The sequence below is a fragment of the Manis pentadactyla genome, chromosome 5 (assembly GCF_030020395.1).
Source record: "Manis pentadactyla isolate mManPen7 chromosome 5, mManPen7.hap1, whole genome shotgun sequence".
Classification (NCBI taxonomy): Eukaryota; Metazoa; Chordata; class Mammalia; order Pholidota; family Manidae; genus Manis; species Manis pentadactyla.
Genome location: NC_080023.1, coordinates 105,247,786 through 105,273,810, shown reverse-complemented (window position 1 = coordinate 105,273,810; position 26,025 = coordinate 105,247,786). Strand labels below are relative to the sequence as shown.

Sequence of the window (26,025 nt, the reverse complement as noted above, 5' to 3'; positions counted from 1 at the left end):
CATGAAAAGGCAAAAAAATCTGGTTCAGACCAAGATAGTTACACCTGAGAAAGGATCTGCAGAGGCAAAGACCTAACCAGTCACCCTGAAAAAGAATTCAAAATAAAAATCATAAACATGCTGACAGAGCTGCAGAGAAATATGCAAGAGCTAAGGGATGAAGTCTGGAGGGAGATTACAGACATCCGGAGGGAGGTCACAGATGTCTGGAGGGAGATTGCAGAAGTGAAACAAACTCTGGAAGGATTTATAAGCAGACTGGATAAGATGCAAGAGGCCATTGACGGAAAAGAAACCAGAGAACAGGAATGCATAGAAGCTGATGCAGAGAGAGATAAAAGGATCTCCAGGAATGAAACAATATTAAGAGGACTGTGTGACCAATCCAAAAGGAACAATATCCACATTATAGGGTTACCAGAGGAAGAAGAGAGAGAAAAAGGGATAGAAAGTGTCTTTGAAGAAATAATTGCTGAGAACTTCCCCAAACTGGGGGAGTAAATAGTTGCTCAGACTACGGAGGCACACAGAACTCCCGAGAGATGGGATCCAAAGACGTCAACACCAAGACACATAATAATTAAAATGGCAAAGATCAAGGACAGGGACAGAGTATTAAAGGCAGCCAGAGAGAGTAAAAAGGTCACCTACAAAGGAAAACCCATCAGGCTATCATCAGACTTCTCAACAGAAACATTACAGGCCAGAAGAGAATGGCATGATATATTTAATGCAATGAAACAGAAGGGCCTTGAACCAAGGATACTGTATCCAGCACGATTATCATTTAAATATGAAGGAGGGACTAAACAATTCCCAGACAAGCAAAAGTTGAGGGAATTTGCCTCCCAGAAACCACCTCTACAGGGTATCTTAGAGGGACTGCTCTAGATGGGAGCACTCCTAAAAAGAGCACAGAACAAAACACCCAACATATGAAGAATGGAGGAGGAGGAAAAAGAAGGGAAAGAAATAATCATCAGACTGTGTTTATAACAGCTCAATAAGTGAGTGAGGTCTGACAGTAAGGTAGTAAACAAGCTAACCTTGAACCTTTGGTAACCACAAATCTAAAGCCTGCAATGGCAATAAGTACATATCTTTCAATTATCACCCTAAATGTAAATGGACTGAATGCACCAATTAAAAGACACAGAGTAACAGAATGGATAAAAAAGCAAGACCCATCTATATGCTGCTTACAAGAGACTCACCTCAAACCCAAAGACATGCACAGATTAAAAGTCAAGGGTTGGAGAAAGATGTTTCATGCAAACAACAGAGAGAAAAAAGCACGTGTTGCAATACTAGTATCAGACAAAATAGACCTCAAAATAAAGAAAGTAACAAGAGATAAAGAAGGACATTACATAATGATAAAGGGCTCAGTCCAGCAAGAGGATATAACCATTATAAACATATATGCACCCAATACAGGAGCACCAATATATGTGAAACAAATACTAACAGAATTAAAGGAGGAAATAGAATGCAATGCATTCATTTTGGGAGACTTTAACACACCACTTACCCCAAAGGACAGATCCACCAGACAGAAAATAAGTAAGGACACAGAGGCACTGAACAACATGCTAGAACAGATGGACCTAATAGACATCTATTGAACTATACATCCAAAAGCAACAGGATACACATTCTTCTCAAGTGCACATGGAACTTTCTCCAGAATAGACCACATACTAGGCCACAAAAAGAACCTCAGTAAATTCCAAAAGATTGAAATCCTACCAACCAACTTTTCAGACCACAAAGGTATAAAACTAGAAATAAATTGTACAAAGAAAGCAAAAAGGCTCACAAACACTTGGAGGCTTAACAACATGCTCCTAAATAATCAATGGATCAATCACCAAATTAAAATGGAGATCCAGCAATATATGGAAACAAATGAGAATAATAACACAAAGCCCCAACTTCTGTGGGACACAGCGAAAGCAGTCTTAAGAGGATAGTATATAGCAATCCAAGCATATTAAAGAAGGAAGAACAATCCCAAATGAATAGTGTAATGTCACAATTATCGAAATTGGAAAAAGAAGAACAAATGAGGCCTAAGGTCAACAGACGGAGGGACATAATAAAGATCAGAGAAGAAATAAATAAAATTGAGAAGAATAAAACAATAGCAAAAAATCAATGAAACCAAGAGCTGGTTTCTTTGAGAAAATAAACAAAATAGATAAGCCTCTAGCCAGACTTATTAAGAGAAAAAGAGGGTCAACACACATCAACAGAATTAGAAACGAGAAAGGAAAAATCACGACGGACCCCACAGAAATACAAAGAATTATTAGAGAATACTATGAAAACCTATATGCTAACAAGCTGGAAAACCTAGGAGAAATGGACAACTTCTTAGAAAAATACAACCTTCCAAGACTGACCCATAAAGAAACAGAAAATCTAAACAGATGAATTACCAGCAATGAAATTGAATAGGTAACAAAAAACTTCACAAGAACAAAACCCCCAGGCCAGATGGATTTACCTCAGAATTTTATCAAACATACAGAGAAGACATAACACCCATTCTCCTTAAAGTTTCCCAAAACATAGAAGAGGAGGGAATACTCCCAAACTCATTCTATGAAGCCAACATCACCCTAAAACCAAAACCAGGCAAAGACCCCACCAAAAAAGAAAACTACAGACCAATATCCCTGATGAACGTAGATGCAAAAATACTCAACAAAATATTAGCAAACCGATTTCAAAACTACATCAAGAGGATCACTCACCATGACCAAGTGAGATTCATCCCAGGGGTGCAAGGATGGTACAACATTTGAAAATCCATCAACATCATCCACCGCATCAACAATAAGGACAAAAACCACATGATCATCTCCATAGATTCTGAAACAGCATTTGACAAAATTCAACATCCATTCATGATAAAAACTGTCAGCAAAATGGGTATAGAGGGCAAATAGCTCAACATAATAAAGGCCATATATGATAAACCCACAGCCAACATCATACTGAACAGTGAGAAGCTGAGAGCTTTTCCTCTGAGATTGGGAACAAGACTGGGATCTTAGAGTGAGACTGCCTGAAACCTCATCCAGGACATAAGTTTTCATCATGGCAGCGTGGGAATAATCAGGAAAAGTCTGTGAGAGGCTTTGGCCCCTCATCACCTTAGCGTCAACGGGGACCGTGGTGTCAGCAGTTAGCTGTCCTCCTCTTTGCCTCACCCTCACCTGCCACCACACACATACACCCACGCAGGAATTCACGAATAGCGATGTCTTCTCTTCAATCCTTGGTGCCTGCTGTATTGAGGTTGGTGGTCCTACATTCATCTTCCTTCTTCTTTCATCAGAACTAGAGTCAAGATTTGAGCGTGTACACAGACACACAGAGGCAATCTCCTCAACATTCATTTGGCCAACAGTCCAGCAAATTCCAGTCCTCTCAGGAGTAACTAGTCACTTTATTTCTTTGGAAGGCTCTGCTCCAGCTGAAGCCCAACATTCGTTTATCTTCCACTGGTTATGTTCCAAGGAACATGCTCAAATGTGCTCATTGTGACATAGTACCTCTGTGGAAATACATTTCAAAATTGTGAGAAATGAAGGCTTTGTCGTAAAAAGAGGGGTTATTATCCAACCAAAAGATGTTTTATATTCTTTGTAGGAGTGGAGAAAATACAAGATTTTTAAACATTTTAAACAACTTAAAGTAGTGTTTCTAGCCCCTTGGCCATGTACAAAGTTAAGTAGATCCACCTTTATGTTAAGTGGATATTTGAAACCTATAAATACAAACCGATTTCATTTCAGTTAATTGTTTTGACCTCTTCCTGCTGCAGCACTTTTTGGAGAACTGCTAACAAACAGTAAAAAAAGATTTGCATTTCAGAGCCCTTTATTTCCCCAATCATGCACTAGGGTGGGTTGTAATGAATAATGGAAAGATTCAATGGCAGGAAGGCAAAAAGAGAATAAAGAAAAGTAACAATGGAGATAATAAACAGCTCCATAAACTATTTCATTAATCCTTAAATGACTGAGGATTGATTATTACTGAGCTCATTTTTTTGTTTGTTTCAATTATGGACTAGAAAAGGGTGACTTTGCTGAGTATCATAGCATGATTGGAAAGAGGCTTGCTCAAAATGTTTAAGTCCCTATTTTTTCCTTAAATGGATGTCAACACTAGAACGATTTTAAGTGATATATCATTGAGAAAAGAAATTAAGTAAGTTTTCAGTTTCTCCTCTAAACATATTTTCATGAAAGCGAATTGGAAATAATGGAACTCAGGGACTTTACTGCTGGTCTCAATCACTGGACTTTTGGCATTTGTATGTAAGCAAATAACTCTAATATGACATAAGTGCTATATTCAAAATATGTGACATGGAAAGACAGATGACAAGACATATCAATAGCAATTGAGATACATATTCTTACATGTTTTAGGACCCACTTTCAATCTAAAAGTCAACAGTCAACAGTCAACAAATATTTATTGAGCACATATTATATGCTTGACATTTGCAGTTTAACAATGCCACTATTATCTCAAATTCTCTTTTAAAACAAAGATTATTAAATAAATGGGATTAACAGAGAGAGCCAATGATTTATTTGCCTTGGGAACATGAGAGGGAGAAAAATTTCAGAGACCTGGTTAGGACCAGAGGTGAGCTGGTAAATGTTGAAGAACTGTCTCCCAGGGTTTTAAGAAAAAGGAGTCCTGCTTTGTAATGTTTGCTAACTAATGTGGTGTAAGTACATTAGTATTAGTACTTACCCCTAAGTTTTCATTATAATTTTTTAATTCTCCTTTTAACCTACATAAGACTATATAATTCCAGCAAGGTCATTTATATGTAATTAACATTGTGATTCCAAGCTATCAGGCTGACATCACGGAATGAGGAAGAGATGCTCACAACCCAGTCTCCTGACGCAGCAGCATAAACCCACTCCAGCACATTTGGTTGCACCACCAAACAGAAAGTCTTAACTCTAGAGAATACTGTGGCTCTCCTTCTATTAAAGAAAAATGCACCAGAAATTAACTCCTGGAGGCTTAACGCTCTTCTTTGGAGCATGCCCAGCATGGCTTGCCCATGTCTTATGCCAGGTGGATGACCATCAGGTGACTGGACATAGTAGCCTAAGAAGGTACCATTAGAAATTATACTTTCTAATATTTATTTTTTGCTAGGTTCAATCTAAGGCACCAAAATGATCAAAGACTTTCTGATATACTCCTATAAATATTCTCCATTAATTCTACTCAAGATGAAATTGATGCATCTTACACAACACAGTGATGAACAATTCATAGTAAGTAGTAATAGCTTGGTGATGAAAAGTCAGACTTTTGGTTAAATGGCTAAATATTTTATTTAAAATGTCTCAACTAGATTTAGAAGCATGTGAGAAATTGTTTCCTTTTTCTGTTTCCTAAAGTATGCCTCCCAAAACTAGAATGTGTTTTGAAAAGACAAAGATTAAACACTGCTTGGCTTTGTGAGTTTTGCAAATCTATGATTTCTTACATTGTGTTTGAAAATGAGTCAGATAAAAATGCAACTTGAAAAAGAGAAGATGGTAATCATCAGAGATCTACTTACCAGGACCTACATAACTGGGTCAGCAAGAGGCTAGGAATGAATGTGTTTGTAATGGAAAGAGGAACTTTTCTGGAATATTTAAATAGCTGATACTAAGTCATTGTCTTGGAGACCCATGTGGTGCACTCAGTCACTGTGTCAGATGAGGCTTGAGGAAGGAATCCCAGATGGAAAAGTCCAAAGCAGGAGGCTGCTATCTAGAGAAGAGCTGGTGGTTGTGCTTTGAAACCTGGACAGCAAGAGACCCCTGGAAGGGCTGATTGCAGAAAGGAGGAAAGCACCAGGAACCCCACTTCTGTAAGTGGGGAAGCAGCTTACAGAAAGGGAAACATTGCAGCCCCTTCAGCTGCTGGATGACATTGCTACTGAATGGTTTGGAATTTACCTATATCCTTTTATAGTTACTGTTTCTGATTTCTTTTACTATTTGTATATTTGATTTTAGGCTAATCACCCACACAATGAGTCACATAGTAATCTGTAGTTCTGTCATGCCTCCTTTCAGGAAATTTTTATTCACCCAAAGCTGTAAGACTAAATGTCTCATCTGTGGTGTATGTTTTACAGAAAACTTCCTTAAACCGCTGAAAGCCAACTGTGCAATTTGTGCATTATCATGCTTCTTGCTTTTGCTCTCCTTCTAGTTTTCTTTAGGCAATTTTCCCCCATGGTTGGTGCCATTCCTAGAGCCAAAGCAAGGGGAAGGCAAGACTGCAAACTCAAGTCAGCCAGGTTATTAGAACACTTTGAGAAGGGTATGAAAAACAAATGCCAGCAAAAGAGCTTTGGAAGTCATCTATGAATATAATGGACTCACATAAATTATCCCTGTCTCTAGCACAGTGCTGTCTGCTAGAACTTTCTGTGATGATATAAATGTTCTGTATTTTTGCTGTTCAATGCAGGTGCCACTGCAGCTGTAAAACTGGATTTTTAATTGTATTTCATTTAAATCATTTTAAATGTAAATAGCCATATGTAGCTAATGGCTACAGTGCTGATGAGAACAGCCCTGCAATAAACCTCTCTAGTTATCACATTCAGCTGTGCAATATCATTTCATTAATTCCAAAAGTACTAAATTTAGAAATCATGATTATTTGACTCATTGAACTAGTCTTACATTGACTTTCTGAAACATGAAGAGAATAGCTAATAATCAGATTAATAATGTAAAAAAACATTGTAGATCAAAACTTGATCCTAATCTTATAGTATAATATTCACAGGCTATACATTAACATGTGACAATCAGTCTGAAACCATTTCTCAATTTGATATGCCTAAACTTATAATATTCATCAATAATCCTGTGACTTACTGTCCTACATGAAGCCATGACTTCAGAAATTCTCTGTCAGAAAGATAGCTAAAATGACTGAGAAAGTAATTTTGAAGTATCTTAAAAATCTATTTTTCTAAAGAAATATTAGTGGAAACTAATAATTTAGTTTATACGTTAAATGTTGGAACAGAAAGCTGTTCAAATGATGACGAATTTTCTTCACTGGTTGGTGTGTCCAGATCAAGGGGACAGTGCAATGAGGACTTGGAGGTTCTTTTGTTGGCTGGGTGCTTCACTAACCAATTAATTACCTGGAACTGAGTAAGGTAAGTCTGAAAACAATTCATCACAGGTTGTTGAGAAGTAATGGGTTCACTCTCTACTGTCTTCTCAACTTCTATAATATACAACTGCTCTGTAACTTTATCTTCTCCACCTAACGCAGAAACAAATGAAGCCTGGGAAGGATGTGTTTTGAACGGCAGAGTTCGGGGATCCTGAATGCTTTCTCCGTGGCCAGTAAGTGGTCCTTCAACACTGCGATATATGGAACCCCTACTGTAGTCAACCTGCTGGGTTTGTTTCTTCTTCTTTTTTCTACCTGGGTAAGTTCCAGGGCCTTCATCACTGCTTATGGGTTCAAATTCTTCAGCTGCAGAAAAGTAGGCTTTGCTATCAGCCATTGACATGCTGGAATCCATTGATCGATATTGATGAAAGGAATTAGAGTCTGCTGATGGTGTGTATGGGGATGAACCAAAACTTCTTCTCTGCTTTGGTGAATCTAGTACGTTCTCATCAGTTCAAGAGACATCACTACTGAACTGGACTCAAACTGTAACAGGCTGCTTGTCCCCGTACAAAGCAGCAGTAAGGCTCTTGGTACTTCCAAGTCGAGTGGAACATACAGAGGCTTGTCGTTTCAAGGGAGATCTCAGAGGAGATTGACCTACTGACTTATCCTGAGTATTAGGAGACACAGGGCTATTTCCTGAAATTTCTGTAGGAATAATAAAGCAGAAAGCAAAGCTATTAATCATTTACTGTACACCATGCAATTTACTCTAAATATAAATAGAAGTATACTTATAAAATCCTTTGAGTCATTTTATCATTTAATTTACAAATAAAGGAAAATCTAAAATTTTACAATACATCCATACAAAGTGGTAAAACAGCAAAATATGTGTTCACCAGCTTAAAACACAATGAAAACTTCAAGAAATGCAGAGTATAATTTTCAATCCATAATCCATGGACACAACTAATGCATTTATAAACTTTTTTCACACCCTTTACAAGCTTGTCCAATGAAATATACCAGCACCTTTGATTAAATGAGAGGGATTAAAGGAGAAGAGGTCACAGATAACCTCAAAATTTCTGACCTCAGCAACTGATGTAGTCCTGCCATTTAATGAGGCAGAGCAATTTGAGCATGACAGGCACGTGATTATTTTTTATATGCTGTGTTTGCAGTGTATGGAATATACAAGTAGAAATATCAGGCAGGTAGCTGGGCTTATAGGGACAAAAGTTTTGGCTGGAGGTTTAGATTTTTAAAATGTTAGCTACAGACCACTGAAGCCAAACAGTTATTGAGACTGTCCAGGGAAACAGTACAGAGTGAGTGAGGAAAAGGGTACAGAATGGAGTCCTGAGGGGTAACAACATTTCACAAACGGCAGGCTGGAAAAGGAAGAGAAAGACGAAAGAGGGGAAAACAGAGGATATGGAAATAGAAACTGAGAAGGAACAGAAAAGGAGTTAGGAGGAAAATCTGAAATACACTATCAAGAGAACAGTTTTTTTCAAGATGCAAGTAACTGTCTATTAAGGGACCAAGGACTAAAACAATATTCACCAGACTGAAAGGATAATCTCCAAATGTTAACCACAGTTCACTCTGAGTGGTGGAATGACAAGAACTACTCATTTAAAAATATGTTCAGGACAAGAAAAAATCTTCTACAGTGGGTGGGTTGAGACGAAGAAGTTTTTCTTGCCATAATTTAAAACAATTAGAATCCTCTTATGATCAAGTTTCTAAATCAAAAATGAATACTGACCTTACATGGCCATCATCTCTTTTTGTAGCATGCAAGAATTCCTTCTGGACCGGGTGGTCATCAGCAACAGAAGAGGGACTCTCCTTCTCACCAGCCAATAAAGGCTGCACAGCACTAGAGCTACTGTTCTCTTCTGAGGAAGAGGAGGAGCTATGAGAGCGTAATGGTACTTGAAGACTAAGGTGCTGAGTTTTTCTCTCCACTTCTATTCCCACTGATTTGTTTTCCCATTCTTTCCTCTTCATGCCATTCACATTACCTAAACAAACAAACAAAAGAGTTAGGAAAAATTTAACAACTTCATCTAATTCCATTTATAAGTTTTAAAAAGATCATTAAAAAAAGCACAAGTATCTAATTTCACATAGCAGTATGTTAAACACATACAAATACATCTACTTAAGTATGGATACATAGTACATAAATAGTGAAATTTTTTTTAAGGCTTTTACTTGAAAATTTTCAAACTTACAGAAAACTTTCAAGAAAAAATACAGTCTTCATGTATCTTTTACTTAGAATTATCTGTTTCAAACATTTTACCCATTTGCTCTACTTACAACTAATACACATAACATTTTCTGAACGATTTGAAAGTAATTTGCAGATGTCATGACCTTTTTTACCCTAAGTACTTAAATGTTTATTTCCTAAGACTACATAGCCTCTGTATAATTATTAACTTGGTACATTTAGTAATTATACAATACTGTTATCTGCCATGTGCCTTCCAATTTTCTCAAATGACCCCAAAATATTCTTTAAAGTACTTTTGCCCACTCTAGTATAGGATCCAATCTAAGATCATATATCATTGTATGTAGTTGTCATGCCTTCTTCAATCTGGAACATTTCCTCAGCCTTTTATATCCTCAGCCCTATATGCCATATAAATTAGGGGAGGATAAAGGAAGGTTCCATAGCTGCTTAGATGAAAAAAAAAAAAAACTCTTGGCCAACTTCCCCTCTTCTCCTGTCAGCCCTGAATTACTCAAAACAGGGAAACCTGATAGTGGGAGAAACCCTCTCCCCAAAGCAGAATGAAGTTCTAGATGGAAATTGAGGGATAAGAAGACTTAAGAACTTACAATATATTATTTGACTCTACCACCACAGATGTAAAATTCAAAATAAAAGTCAAAAGAAAAATGGGTTTGACTTATTGCTAAGTGATAAGAAACTAGTGTTCACTGACCTTTCTAGGAAATCCTTCATTCTACTAGTGTGCCCTCCTTGATTCTACCCTAAAACTGTACATCTATACTTGGCTCCTGAAAAACTCAACAATCACAAAGTCAGACACTTATGTAGGGCTAATTCCAGCCTTCCCTGGAGAAGAAACTTACAGTAATTTGTGAATTACAACTCATTCTTGAGAAAATCACTAGGAAATACAGACACTCCCTATTACATATTATAAGAATTATAATGAGCTTTGCTTTGTTCACTGCTAGAGATTTGCTATCTTTCCCCTTTTACACCATGTGCAAACTCCCTGTAGATTTTCTTCTTTGAGTGACGGTAACACTTTGACCTGCAGACTATAAAATCAAATAGTATTTATAATTAGTGCCAGATGTAGTAGGATAGAAACAACCCTCAAGTGGCTTCAGTGGCCCTGATTTCAGCTTCTGCTCAGCTATATACTTGGCTGGATGTGTTCATGCAACTCAGTTTCAGTGATGAGCCTCAGTTTCTTTGCTATAAACAAAACACAGAACTCACATAGTAGGGGGATTAAATTTTTAAAAAAATGCCTGTGAGAAATCTTAAAAACAAGCATTATTCGTTTCATAAGAAAGAAATAAGACAGCTAAGTTAAATTTTATTTAACATCTTTCTTATCCATTAAAGGTCAAGAATTTCTGGTGTTGGCTGATTATATAACTGCTCTTATTCTAGCAAGATTGCTGAAGTCAAATAATCTTAAAATGTCATACACATACTTATGTATTAATATTCAGTGAAAAGTCATTTAAACAAGAATTTGGCATGTGTAGTCCAGCTCTTTCCTCTAGGAGCTCGTTACACATGGGAAATAAATCCAGCAAACACTTGAGCTTAAAACTACTACTTTCCAAAATCACGACGGACCCCACGGAAATGCAAAGAATTATTGGAGAATACTATGAAAACCTATATGCTAACAAGCTGGGAAACCTAGGAGAAATGGACAACTTCCTAGAAAAATATAACCTTCCAAGATTGACCCAGGAAGAAACAGAAAATCTAAACAGACGAATTACCAGCAATGAAATTGAAGAGGTAATCAAAAAACTACCAAAGAACAAAACCCCCGGGCCAGATGGATTTACCTCGGAATTTTATCAGACATACAGGGAAGACATAATACCCATTCTCCTTAAAGTCTTCCAAAAAATAGAGGAGGAGGGGATACTCCCAAACTCATTCTATGAAGCTAACATCACCCTAATACCAAAACCAGGCAAAGACCCCACCAAAAAAGAAAACTACAGACCAATATCCCTGATGAACGTAGATGCAAAAATACTCAACAAAATATTAGCAAACCGAATTCAAAAATACATCAAAAGGATCATACACCATGACCAAGTGGGATTCATTCCAGGGATGCAAGGATGGTACAACATTCGAAAGTCCATCAACATCATCCACCACATCAACAAAAAGAAAGACAAAAACCACATGATCATCTCCATAGATGCTGAAAAAGCATTTGACAAAGTTCAACATCCATTCACGTTAAAAACTCTCAGCAAAATGGGAATAGAGGGCAAGTACCTCAACATAATAAAGGCCATCTATGATAAACCCACAGCCAACATTATATTGAACAGCGAGAAGCTGAAAGCATTTCCTCTGAGATCGGGAACTAGACAGGGATGCCCACTCTCTCCACTGTTATTTAACATAGTACTGGAGGTCCTAGCCACGGCAATCAGACAAAATAAAGAAATACAAGGAATCCAGATTGGTAAAGAAGAAGTTAAACTGTCACTATTTGCAGATGACATGATACTGTACATAAAAAACCCTAAAGACTCCACCCCAAAACTACTAGAACTGATATCGGAATACAGCAAAGTTGCAGGATACAAAATCAACACACAGAAATCTGTGGCTTTCCTATATACTAACAATGAACCAACAGAGAGAGAAATCAGGAAAACAACTCCATTCACAATTGCATCAAAAAAAATAAAATACCTAGGAATAAACCTAACCAAAGAAGTGAAAGACTTATACTCTGAAAACTACAAGTCACTCTTAAGAGAAATTAAAGGGGACACTAACAGATGGAAACTCATCCCATGCTCGTGGCTAGGAAGAATTAATATCGTTAAAATGGCCATCCTGCCCAAAGCAATATACAGATTTGATGCAATCCCTATGAAACTACCAGCAACATTCTTCAATGAACTGGAACAAATAATTCAAAAATTCATATGGAAACACCAAAGACCCCGAATAGCCAAAGCAATCCTGAGAAAGAAGAATAAAGTAGGGGGGATCTCACTCCCCAACTTCAAGCTCTACTATAAAGCCATAGTAATCAAGACAATTTGGTACTGGCACAAGAACAGAGCCACAGACCAATGGAACAGACTAGAGAATCCAGACATTAACCCAGACATATATGGTCAATTAATATTTGATAAAGGAGCCATGGACATACAATGGCGAAATGACAGTCTCTTCAACAGGTGGTGCTGGCAAAACTGGACAGCTACATGTAGGAGAATGAAACTGGACCATTGTCTAACCCCATATACAAAAGTAAACTCAAAATGGATCAAAGACCTGAATGTAAGCCATGAAACCATTAAACTCCTGGAAGAAAACATAGGCGAAAACCTCTTAGACATAAACATGAGTGACCTCTTCTTGAACATATCTCCCCGGGCAAGGAAAACAACAGCAAAAATGAGTAAGTGGGACTATATTAAGCTGAAAAGCTTCTGTACAGCAAAAGACACCATCAATAGAACAAGAAGGATCCCTACAGTATGGGAGAATATATTTGAAAATGACACATCCGATAAAGGCTTGACGTCCAGAATATATAAGGAGCTCTCACGCCTCAACAAACAAAAAACAAATAACCCAATTAAAAAATGGGCAGAGGAACTGAACAGACAGTTCTCCAAAAAAGAAATACAGATGGCCAACAGACACATGAAAAGATGCTCCACATCGCTAATTATCAGAGAAATGCAAATTAAAACTACAATGAGGTATCACCTCACACCAGTAAGGATGGCTGCCATCCAAAAGACAAACAACAACAAATGTTGGCGAGGCTGTGGAGAAAGGGGAACCCTCCTACACTGCTGGTGGGAATGTAAGTTAGTTCAACCATTGTGGAAAGCAGTATGGAGGTACATCAAAATGCTCAAAACAGACTTACCATTTGACCCAGGAATTCCACTCCTAGGAATTTACCCTAAGAATGCAGCAATCAAGTTTGAGAAAGACAGATGCACCCCTATGTTTATTGCAGCACTATTCACAATAGCCAAGAATTGGAAGCAACCTAAATGTCCATCAATAGATGAATGGATAAAGAAGATGTGGTACATATACACAATGGAATACTACTCAGCTATAAGAAAAGGGCAAATCCAATCATTTGCAGCAACATGGATGGAGCTGGAGGGTATTATGCTCAGTGAAACAAGCCAAGCGGAGAAAGAGAAATACCAAATGATTTCACTTATCTGTGGAATATAAGAACAAAGGAAAAACTGAAGGAACAAAACAGCAGCGGAATCACAGAACTCAAGAATGGACTAACAGGTACCAAAGGGAAAGGGACTGTGGAGGATGGGTGGGTAGGGAGGGATAAGGGGGGGAGAAGTAGGGGGGTATTAAGATTAACATGCATGGGGGGGTAGGAGAAAAGGGAGGGCTGTACAACACAGAGAAGGCAAGTAGTGATTCTACAACATTTTGCTATGCTGATGGACAGTGACTGTAAAGGGGTTTATAGGGGAGACCTGGTATAGGGGAGAGCCTAGTAAACATAATATTCGTCATGTAAGTGTAGATTAGTGATAGCAAAAAAAAAAAAAAAAAAAGGGCAGTTCCTGTGTGGTAACCTCCAACGAGTTCTACACAAGGGTATAAAGGGCATATAAAAGTGTAGGCAAAGGGTCTGTTTGTGTTTATACAGAGGATCAAAGCCTAATTGGGCTACCCCGAAATTAACTAAGATACGATATGAAAAAGAACTTCCAACATCTGCACCCTCTGGAAGACTCATGCCAGAAGATGATCATCACAAAACCCCAACAAAGATCCACGCACTGCTACAGCTGTAGATGCACTCATCCCACCAGTTCCTGGACCTGCCATGGGAATGAGGACGGAGATATCTAAGCTGGCCTGTGCATACAGTAAAACAACAAAATTGGACTGGATCTATACTGTTGGAACTCAACCAAGAATTTGGAGAAGTGCAAATTGTAGCGCTCCAAAGTCTTACAACTACAAACTATTTATTGTTAAAAGAACATATGGCATGTGAACAGTCCCCAGGAATGGGTTGTTTTAATTTGTCTGATTTCTCTCAGACTGTTCAAGTTCATTTGGACAATATCCACCATATCATAGATAAGTTTTCACAAATGCCTAAGGTGCCTAACTGGTTTTCTTGGTTTCACTGCAGATGGCTGGTAATTACAGATATGCTTTGGTTATGTAACTATACTCCTATTATGTTAATGTGTGTGTGCAATTTAAGTAGTAGCTTAAAACCTATACATGCTGAAGTTACTCTACAAGAAGATATATCAAAGAAATAATCAATCTTCCCATGTTTTCTTCCGCCTGCTACTTCTATAGCTTTTCTTCTTCCCTCCTAATTACAACCCTTAAATAGAATTCGTGCCTCATATCAAATTTACCGAGTATCATAATTCTTCCAAGTGGTAAAGATACCTCAAGACAAATGCTGGGCATAGAAGCCACAGGGCATAAATATGCAAAGAAGTAAAAAGCTAACTTTTTCAAACAATAAGGCTTCTCTCTCACTTACCAACTTCACATTTCCCTGTATGGCCCCGGAAGATGACTGGTTAGCCAGAGACGGGTAAGATTCCTCAAGGGAGGAACAACCTAAGACAGGCACAGTCGCAGGGGGGCCATCAGGTGAGAAATTGGGGATCAACAGAGGTGAGGCTTAGAACCTCACCCCCCCGTTCTGAGAGAAATCTTCTGCATACGTGGATGTTTTATTGCCCTGGTCTAGCTTGGATTAACACATAGTCTACAGGCACACACCTGATCATCTACATTTGCTCTCTTACAACACTAAACTATGTTTTCTACCTTTATCTTGTATCTACCTACCACTTCAGCATTTTATTAAAAATAATAATAATAAAGAGAGAAATGTGGTATCCACATATAAATCAAGTATAAAAACCAAATGAGTATTCATATTTGAACTGACTGTTTATAGTTCATAATGCATGAGCAAAACCGAAAGTTTCTGTGATGACTGCCCTTGTACTGTTCACTATGTAACTTATTCATTATGTAAGAATTTGTTCTACATGTAAAAACTTGTTTGTTATGCCTCAGAAGATTGGAGACTGACAAAAATTAGGCTTGGGGTGGAATAATGATTGTGCATTGAGCATTGACTCCCCTATACAGAATTTTATTGTCGTTAACAACCATTTGATCAATAAATATGAGAGATGCCCTCACAAAAAAAAAAAAAAAAAAGGACAGACTTCCAATGGTAAAATAAATTAGTAACCGGGATGTAATGTATAGCATAAGGAATATAGTCAAGATATTGTAACAGCCTGGTAGGGTGATAGCTGGAACCTAGAATTATGTATATAAATGTTCTACCACTGTGTTGTACACTTGAAACTCATGTAATGTAATACTGTGTGTCAACTACCCTTCAATAAAAAATAATTATTAAAAAAAAAAAAAACAAAAAAAAACTACTACTTTCCTATCTTTGTCTACTGACAAAAGGCAGTGCTAAGTTAATGTTTTTGAATGGATCAGGGAAAAAGGCTAAATATTGGTGGAACACCAAGATTTTTCTACATTTCACTTCTTGACATCATGGCAATTTAAGCAGTAAATACTGAACTTAATTGTAGGAACACATAACTAAGAAACCCAAAGGAAAATCCATTTCTGGATTCTTTAGAGAAAAGACACTAGATAAATTTAAATCTAATAGGGTTAAAGTCACTATTCACTGCTCATAACAAACTCATATATTTGCAACATTATCCTACAGGTTTTAAGGACAGACTACTCTTCTCAACATGCTCAATTTCAATGATAAAAAGAATATTTTGCAAAAATTGTTACCAACATAGGGGCCAATGATATAAATATTACTATTGATAAGTTTTCCTATAAAAGTAAACTGGTAAATACAACAATGTAAAATCTATGGGAGGCAGCAAAAGCTGTGCTAAGAGAGCACTGTATTGCAATACAGGCCTACCTCAGGAAAGAAGAACAATCCCAAATGAACAGTCAAAACTCACAATTAGTGAAACTAGAAAAAGAACAAATAAGGCCCTATGTCAGTAGTGGGAGGGACATAATAAAGATTAGAGCAGTAATAAACAAAATTGAGAGGAATAAAACAACAGAAAGAACCAATGAAAGCAAGAGCTGGTTCTTCAAGAAAATAAGCAAAATAGATAAACACCTAGCCAGACTGATCAAGAAAACAAGAGAGTCTACACACATAAACAGAATCAGAAATGAGAAAGGAAAAATCACTACGGACACCACAAAAATATAAAAGAATTATGAGATAATACTATGAAAAATTATATGCTAACAAACTGGATAACAGAAGAAATGGACAACTCCCCAGAAAAATACAACCTTGCAAGGCTGATCCAGGAAGAAACAGAAAATCTGAACAGACCAATAACAGCATCCACATTGAGCTGGTAATCAATAAACTACTAAGAACAGAATCCATAGACCAGATAGTTTCATCACTGAATTTTATCAAACATTTAGTGAAGACCTAATACCCATTCTCCTTAAAGTTTTCCAAAAAGTAAAACAGGAGGGGATACTCCCAAACTCATTCTATGAGGCCAGCATCACTCTAATACCAAAACCAGGCAAAGACACCACAAAAAAAGAAAACTACACACCAATATCACTGATGAACACAGATGCAAAAATACTCAACAAAATATTAGCAGACCTAATTCAAAAATACATCAAAAAGATCATCCATCATGATCAAGTAGGATTTATTCCAGGGATGCAAGGATGGTATAACATTAAAAAAATCCATCAACATCATCCACCACATCAACAAAAGAATGACAAAAAACACACGATCATCTCCATAGATGCTGAAAAAACATTCAACATAATTCAACATCCATTCATGATAAAAACTCAACAAAATACAGGGCAAGTACCTCAACATAATAAAAGCCATATATGACAAACCCACAGACAACATCATACTTAACACCAAGAAGCTGAAAGCTTTTCCTTTAAGATCAGGAACAAGAAAAGGATGCCCACTCTCCACACTTTTATTCAACATAGTACTGGAGGTCCTAGCCACACCAATCAGATAAAACAAAGAAATAAAAGGCACCCAGATTGGCAAGAAAGAAGTTAAAGTGCCTCTGTTTCCAGATGACATAATATTGTACATAAAAACCCTAAAGACTCCACTCCAAAACTAGTAGAACTAATATCTGAATTCAGCAAAGTTGCAGCATACAAAATTAATACAAAGAAATATTCTGCATCCCTATACACTAATGATGAACTAGCAGAAAGAGAAATCAGGAAAACAATTCCATTCACACTTGCATCAAAAAGAATAAAATACCTAGGAATAAACCTAACCAAAGAAGTGAAAGACCTATACTCTGAAAACTAAAAGACATGCATGAGAGAATTGAAGAAGATACCAATAAATGGAAACACATCCCATGCTCATGGATAGGAAGAATTACTATTGTCAAAATGGCCATCCTACCTAAAGCAATATACAGATTCAATGCAATCTCTATCAAAATACCAACAGCATTCTTCAATGAACTAGAGCAAATAGTTCTAAAATTCATATGGAACCACAGAAGACCTCGAGTAGTCAAGCAATCCTGAGAAGGAAGAATAAAGCTGAGGGGATTATGCTCACCCACTACAAAGCCACAGTAATCAAGACAATTTGGTACTGGCACAAGAACAGACCCATAGACCAATGGAACAGACTAGAGAGTCCAGATATAAGCCCAAGCATATATAGTCAATTAGTATATGATAAAGAGCCATGGATATACAATGGGGAAATGGCAGCCTCTTCAACAACTGGTGTTGGTAAAACTGGACAGCTACTTGCAAGAGAATGAGACTGAATTATTGTCTAACCCCGTACAGAAAAGTAAACTCGAAATAGACCAAAGATCTGAATTTAAGTCATGAAACCATAAAACTCTTAGAAGACAACATAGGCAAAAATCTCATGAATATAAACACGAGCAACTTTTTCCTGAATGCATATTCTCGCGCAAGGGAAACAAAAGCAAAAATGAACAAATGGGACTACATCAAACTAAAAAACTTCTGTACAACAAAGGACACCATCAGCAGAAAAAGGCTTCCTACAGTATGGGAGAATATATTTGTGAACAACATATGCAACAAGGGGTTAACATTCAAAATGTATAAAGAATTCACATGCCTCAACAACCAAAAAGCAAATAACCCGATTAAAGAATGGGTGGAGGAAATGACAGACACTTCTCCAAAAAACAAATTTAGATGGCCAACAGGCACATGAAAAGATGCTCTACATCACTAATTAGCAGAGAAATGCAAATTAAAACCACAGTGAGGTATCACCTCACACCAGTTAGGATAGCCAGCATCGAAAAGACTAAGAACAACAAATGCTGGTGAGGACGCAGAGACAGGGAAACCATCCTATACTGCTGGTAAGAATGTGAACTAGTCCAACCATTATGGAAAGCAATGTGGAGGTTCCTCATAAACTAAAAATAGAAATACCATTTGACCCAGGAATTCCATTCCAATACAAGTTCTCAGAATTAAAATGTTTAATTTTAAGTTTAAAATGTAGCACTCCTATGTTTAATGTAGCACTATTTACAATAGCCAAGATATGGAAGCAACGTAAGTGTCCATCAGTAGATGAATGGATAAAGAAGAGGTGGTACATATACACAATGGGATACTATTCAGCCATAAGAAAGAAACAGATCCTACCATTTGCAACAACATGAATGGAGCTCCAGGGTATTATGCTCAGTGAAATAAGCCAGGCAGAGAAAGACAAGTACCAAATGACTTCCCTCATTTGTGGTGTATAACAACAAAGCAAAACTGAAGGAACAAAACAGCAGTAGACTCACAAACTCCAAGAGGAGACTAGTGGTTACCAAAGGGGAGCGGTGGGAATGGCATGTGGGGAGGGAGGGAGAAGGGTATTGAGAGGTACTATGATTAGTACACATGGTGTGGGGGTGATCATGGGAAGACAGTGTAGCACAGTGAAGACAAGTAGTGACTGTGGCATCTTACTAAACTGATGGACAGTGAATGCAGTGGAGTATGAGGGAGACTGGATAATATGGGTGAATGAAGTAACCACATTATTTTTCATGTGAAACCTTCATAAGACTGTATATCAATAATACCTTAATTTAAAAAAATTATAAATAAATAACATGCAGAAGAAAAAGAAGTTCAGCTAGTGAACGTGCCATAAACCACACAGGTCTTTGTGAGAGAGTGATGGGGCACTTGAACACCCCTTATACTCTATGCAGAGGTTGGGGATGGGCTCAGAGGTGAGATCTGACACGAGATTCATCTTATGTGAACAAGAACACTGAAACACTGACGCTTGAAGGAACCGGAAAAACCGGAAAGCCTACTTTTATCCATGGTGGTGCAACTTTCCCAAATGGCAAAGTGTGCAGGAAAACTTTGGAGGCCCAAACCCGCCCATTGCGGTGCTTGGCAGCGCCTGCGCACTAGGCCACTGCCAGCCTGACTTTAGGGCGCCGGGCCTGCACCGGCCCCCTGCAAGCCCTCCTCACCACAGCCCTGCCCTGGCCACCCCTGTACTTCCTGTGCATGCTCAGAACCCAGACCCCCTGTGTCATAGAACGTTACCCGGGCAACCCCTGATGCTTGGGGAGGAGCCAGACCCTGAGGTGCCAGAGTGGAGCTCAGAGCTTGGGACTGCTGAAGGGGGCGATTGCTGAGTGGCTGGGCGGCCCTGGGTGGGCCAATGGAGCAGAGATGTCTGCCAAGTGTTGGTGAACATGCACTTTTGACACACTGGAGGCTTTCTTGATCATGGATGGTGAAGACATACCATATTTTTCTGGTTTAGAGGAGGAAACTGCTTACTGGAAGGAATTTTCCTTCAAGTATAAGCAAAGCTTCCAGGAAACTCTGGATGAGTTTGTTGAATTCCAGGAAAGAAGCAAAGAATTAGAAGCAGAATTGGAGGCACAGTTAGTTCTGGCTGAACAAAGTAAGAGAGACTTGCAAGCTGATAACAAAAGACTGAAATATGGAGACACATTATAGGAGAAGCTAGAACATCAGTACGTACAGAGCTACAAGCAGGTCACAGTACTAGAAGATGATTTAAATCAGACTTGGGCTGTTAAGAAACAGTTGCATAAGTACATGAGAGAGCTGGAGCAAGCCAATGATGACCTGGAGTGTGCACAAAGGGCAACAGAAACTTCACTGGAAGAGTTTGAACAAAGGCTAAATCAGGCCATTGAAAGAAATGCATTTTTAGAAAGTGAACTTGATGAAAAGGATTCTTTGTTGGTCTCTGTGCAGAGGTTAAAGGATGAAGCAAGAGATTTAAGACAACAACTAGCAGCTTGGGAAAGACAACAGTAAGCAACAAGAAAGTCAACTCTAGACTATGAAAAGACGGATTCTGCTGTCCAAGTGTCACTTTCTTTGCCAGCCATTCCTGTGGGCAAAGGAATGGAAGACAGTTTTCCTTCACCAAAAGCTATACCAAACAGTTTTGGTATCAGTCCACTAACTCCTTCTGCCAGGATATCAGCACTAAACATGGTAGATGTTTTACAGAAAGTAGGGGCTTTAGAATCGAAATTAGCAGCTTGCAGGAACTTTGCAGAGGACCAAGCATCACGGAAATCCTGTATTTCAGGGAATGTTAACTGGGGTGATAAACGGCAATGGCACAAAGCTCTCTTGATCAGGGCATACGTCTTTCTTTGCTAAAGGGGCAGTGAACGTCTTTGACCCAGTTCCTCCTCCTCCTCCTCCTGGACTGGGCCCCTTGCACCCGCTGTCGGCCCCGGGTGTGCTGCCTCTCAGTGCGTGAGCACCCAGTTCCAGGTGGGTGCTCCTGCCATCCCAACAATCCATACAGAAGGGGTCAGTTCTGTAAAGCTGCTTATCACACCATATAGCATTTTATCTTTCTGTGCCTGGTCTACTTTTTTCTTTTCCATCATCTTCACCTGTCTGGGCTTATATCACCCAAATAAAGGTGCTTTATCTAAACTCTTTATCTAAAACTCAGGGTCTACTTTCTAAAGGACCTAGGCCAAGACAACTGAAAAGCCCCTTTCCCAATGCCTAAAATATGTATTCAGCACTTACTACTCATTTTCTCTTCTATGATCTCATATATTCTGTTATTTACCTTTTTTTTCTGTGAAATTTGTTTCCACATTAAAAGATTTTTTTGATGGGAAGTATTTTCTTTCTTTTGTGTTTTTTTTTAACCATATGGTGTTCTATATACCTGCCCAGAGTAGGATACCATCATAAGTCATTAACATGCCATATGAATTCTGAATAAATAAAAGCTACAAAGCCCAAGTTATATACAAATGTCTTAGGCAATAATGTTTACAAACCTATCTACAATAAAACAAATGTAAACAGTAAATGGAGCATGAGAGTAATCAGAGGATGCACAGGGACAACCACTTACAGTCAGGCTAGCTCACAGGAGCTGGTACCAGCCAGCCCCTGGAGTCAGGCCACCCAACTCTTCCTAACCCAACTGGATAGGCCCTCAGGAGACAAAACAAAAACTCTCCCCAAGATGTCATTTAGCTGAGGTACCAGAAAGCTGGTGAGGGGTAGCCACCGCCCCCTACCCAGAGTCTGAGGCACGTGAGGAGGAGGAGACAGCACAGAGGCATAGCCCTGTGTGTGCCCAGGCCCCAGAGGCTCCTGCATCTGGGGCTCAGATGGGCACTTTGGTGCTCTGGAGGCAAGTCTATGGAATGATAACTGTTAAAGCAAAATCAGAAGGTGCAGAAAATGCTCCCTAATTCAGTGACCTTCCTGACTCTTTGCCAGCAACAGGCCCACACTGTGGGGGGTGGAGTTGGAGGACACACAATCATGACCATTGAAGATGCCTGGGGGTTGCTTGGGAGGAGGGCATATGTCAACCTGATTTGGGGGTGAACTTCTAGAAGATATGCAATGTCCTAAACACAACTAAATCCTCTCAGTACAGCAGGGTGGGGTGAGGAGGCAGGTGTGATGAAGGGAACCTCTGCATCCAATGACCAAGTAATACACATTTGTATCACTTTGTGACCCACAGAAGTGCGACCATGTGAAATCAGCGGTGCTACAGTGAGAAGAGAAAACAGCCAGTATTGATACCGTGCAGAGTTCTGGGGCTGGGCATGGCCCAGCAGCCACCACTGCATGCAGCCTGCACTCTGCCAACCCTGGTGTGGCAGACAGAGGGGCCCAGGCTGGGCCCAGGCACAGAGGGGTGAGGCATGGGTGTTCTGTATTAATATATTTTACATGTGATAAGGTTGTTTCTAGAGTGAGTGTTTTGGAAGAGCTCTGGGGTTAGCTGTACTTCCACCAACAGAGAGCCAGAGACACACTCTCCATGAGTCCCAAGTGGGCATCTGGTGAAAGCAATCACGCTAGAATAAGATGCATTCCTAGGAATTATTCCTGACAGGGGGAAGGTGACCTCAGCAGAGAGCAAGAACGTTAGGTGCCATAGTGGGGTGGGGAGTAGTAATTGAGCACTGGAAGAGAGCACCCTCACAGAGAGCTGCAGCTGGAGGACCTTAACATGCAGTCTCGAAAGATCTCCAAGAAAAAGGCAGGTGTGGACATCTCTCACCTCTGATTACAATTCTGCTACTCAAGAGGACATTTTTGGTCCTTCACTGCTGCTCCCCATTGCTCTCTGAATCTGGAGTCGGAGTAGCACAGATAGAGTGGAATAAAAAAAAATTGTTAACCTGGTGTTACAGATGTTTTCGAGAAACATTGTGCCTTTTTGGTTAAAGTCTGCCACCGTATGGCTATGTTGAAAACAAGATTTTTAGAAGGACTTCTTAGCATTTAGATCTAGAAGGGAAGACAGCAGGTCTGCAATATACAATGTGAGCTTCCATCATTTTTAACCTAATTTAATCAGTGTAGGAAGCTTGCTTGTGGTAACATTATTAATATACAAAACATTGCACATGAGTTATTTTTTCATTCCTCACTACCAGCCTTTGAGGTAGGTACGTATGACATCTCTGGTCTGCAAGTGCTATGCCCTTCACCCCTTGTGCAGTACTGACCTAAGCCATTGGCAGAGATATTTCGATTCTAGATTGGTCTCAAATGGTAACAACTGTACCTATAGCATCACATGACACCAGGTGGGAGGGGTGGATTTTAATCCACTTCTGTCTGACACTGGAACTAGATACATCAGGACCTAAACATTTTTTGCCTATGCCACAAAGTTTCTTGCTAGTTTTTAGTATATTAATTATATTTGTCAAATAAACAAAATATCTAAACCTCACTTTATATTAGGTTAACATAAAGTTAGTAGTAGTACTGGTATTAGTATAGTTTAGTATTAATAGTGGAAAGATAAATATTATCACCTTATTTAGAATCAGCACCTAAGGATTTCAAAGTTGTGTTTTGCTTTTTACATTATGTTGAACAAACTACAACAAAAGAAAATCACACTGAGGAGTATTTGACAGAGGATTATTCTCAGTTCTCAAGCTCTAATGGAATTTGTCTTGCTAGGTTCTGCATTACTCTGTAACTTCAACCCTTCCTTATTTCTTACTTCTCTCTTTTAAATGTGAAGGTGTGTCCCACAGTTGTGTTTTTGAAACACATATACTTGTATACTTTCATAGGTCCACAACTCGAGAGGAATTTTGCCTTGGGATGAGTTTTACCTCAAGTGTCACCCATGTCTGACTTTGGATATTTTGGTGAGACTTTGGATGTTAGGCTTTATTGATGATGCTGAAATGAGTTAAACCTTTTGGGTTGTTGAAGTAGAATAAATATATTTTGCATGTGACAAGGACTTGAATTGGGCAGGGTGGAGTGCTATGAAGTGAATTGTGTTTCCCAAAATTCCTATGTTGAAGCTTTAACTCCCAATAGGATTTTATTTGATGATAAGTATTTTAGAAGTTAATTAAGGTTAAATGGGCTCATAAGGATGAGCTCTCATCTAACAATGTTGGTGGCCTTAAAAAAAGAGTGAGATATCTTGCTTTTTCTCTCTCTCTCTATGTGCATGCCCCAATGATAGGCCTTGTGAGGACACAGTGAGAAGGCTTCTATCACCAGGACCTCCACAGGCCAGAATCTTTATCTTGGACTTCCCAGTCTCTAAAATAAAAAGATGAATATTAAATTCAACAAAGGGAAAAGGTACATGGGTGAAGGCCTGGAGAAACCAGTTCCAAGCTTCCAGATGTCCCCACCCAGTGTAATCACACAGTGTGATGCTTAATTTTTCAAGCAATGATGTGTGATGAAATTTTTGAAATATTGTCAACCAGAGAACTCGCCTGAGCCTTGATGTCCAGGGAATTTTTTGGTAAATGAGTCAAGTAAGCATGAAGCTCCTGCATAACTGACTTTAGGTAGTCAGTCTCCAGTCCCCAGATACAGCATGGCTCATGACTTCAGACATACAAACAGGCACTCACCATAAGTCATATTGTTAGTATGAATCACCTGATCAAACTGATACAATGTGGTCCAAGAATTCAAGTATACAAGACCACTATTATTAGATAAAATATTGCAAGTTTCAGAGGTATCTCCCAATAGTTGAAGAGCCTTTCTTGGGAATGTGCAGGGGTTTGAGCCATCTTGGTCTGCTTAGTTCTCCATAAGCAATTTCTGTAGCTCTTGAGGTTTGTTTTTAGTTGCGCAGAATTTAATGAGCTTCCCACCCTGTATGTGCTATAAATTCTTGCTGTTTTCTATATGTAACAACAAAACAGCAAAGCATGTTGCCTGAAAATAGCTAAAGATTTTGTCATTTTTACTTTAAAACCTGTGAGGTGTTTGTGGATAGAGAATGCTGGGCCAGTCTTTTGTTTCCTGAGTAGAAGCAAATCTCCTACACTGGGCAGCTGATGGCAGGGTTCCCAGCTGGACTCCCTGTGAGCCCATTCAGTGCCCACTGCTTTTCTCCTGGCTCTGAAAAAAACAGAGGGCAGACCTGGCGTATTCACTCCAGTTATTCGTGAGAAGCAAAATTCTAGTACTGACGATAAAGGGAGACTTAAGACTGTTTATTAACCAAAATTTTTAACTGCTCTACTCTCTGTATTTTTGTTTAACAGTAATCCTGTAATTGAAGTACCCCTTTACAATACCCAAATTCACCCAAGGGCAGAAGCAGGGAATGAATCAGAGAGATACTGTTTAAAGTCAGGTGCTCTTTACCTTGTCCATTCTCTTCAAACCCTCTTATTGCTGTATGACAGAGAAGGCTGACTGAAGATTCGTATTTCCTCAAATCTCCTTTCATTTCCCTACTTTAGCCCCAAGCATCAAGAAACCACCCCAGATGTGATTTAGCGGAGTGGCCAAAAGTTACAGTAAGCAAGCCCAGCAGTGTCTCCCTGAGAGGAAGGAGGAACAGAGAGCAGACATTCCGCCCTCAGACTGCAAATCACTCCTCATTCCTTCTGGATGTGTGTTCTCAGTAAGTGATTGGAAGGATGAACTGTCCAAATTCAAAGAGACAGGATGGGAAGGCA

The 26,025-nt window shown here is 38.9% G+C and overlaps 1 protein-coding gene and 1 pseudogene across 2 annotated transcripts in view; one reads left to right on the top strand and one right to left on the bottom strand.

Annotated features, from left to right (window-relative positions):
• Positions 1 to 648: 648 nt before the first annotated feature.
• LOC130683838 (neurotrypsin-like) overlaps positions 649 to 26,025 on the bottom strand; it is a 38,683-nt gene continuing 13,306 nt past the window's right edge. The window contains exons 2-4 of one of the 2 annotated variants that reach the window (XR_008997845.1): positions 8,969 to 9,227; positions 7,211 to 7,899; positions 649 to 3,565 (exon numbers count right to left, since the gene is read on the bottom strand). Coding sequence is in view for 1 of the 2 variants with exons in the window: in XM_057502590.1 (XP_057358573.1) it covers positions 7,884 to 7,899; positions 8,969 to 9,227 (275 nt within the window). In the remaining variant the exon portion in view is untranslated. Of the gene's footprint in view, positions 3,566 to 4,478; positions 7,900 to 8,968; positions 9,228 to 26,025 lie in introns of those variants that run through there. The other variant, XM_057502590.1, reaches the window with a different exon arrangement.
• Positions 20,283 to 21,326, top strand: LOC118913824 (nuclear distribution protein nudE-like 1; annotated as a pseudogene).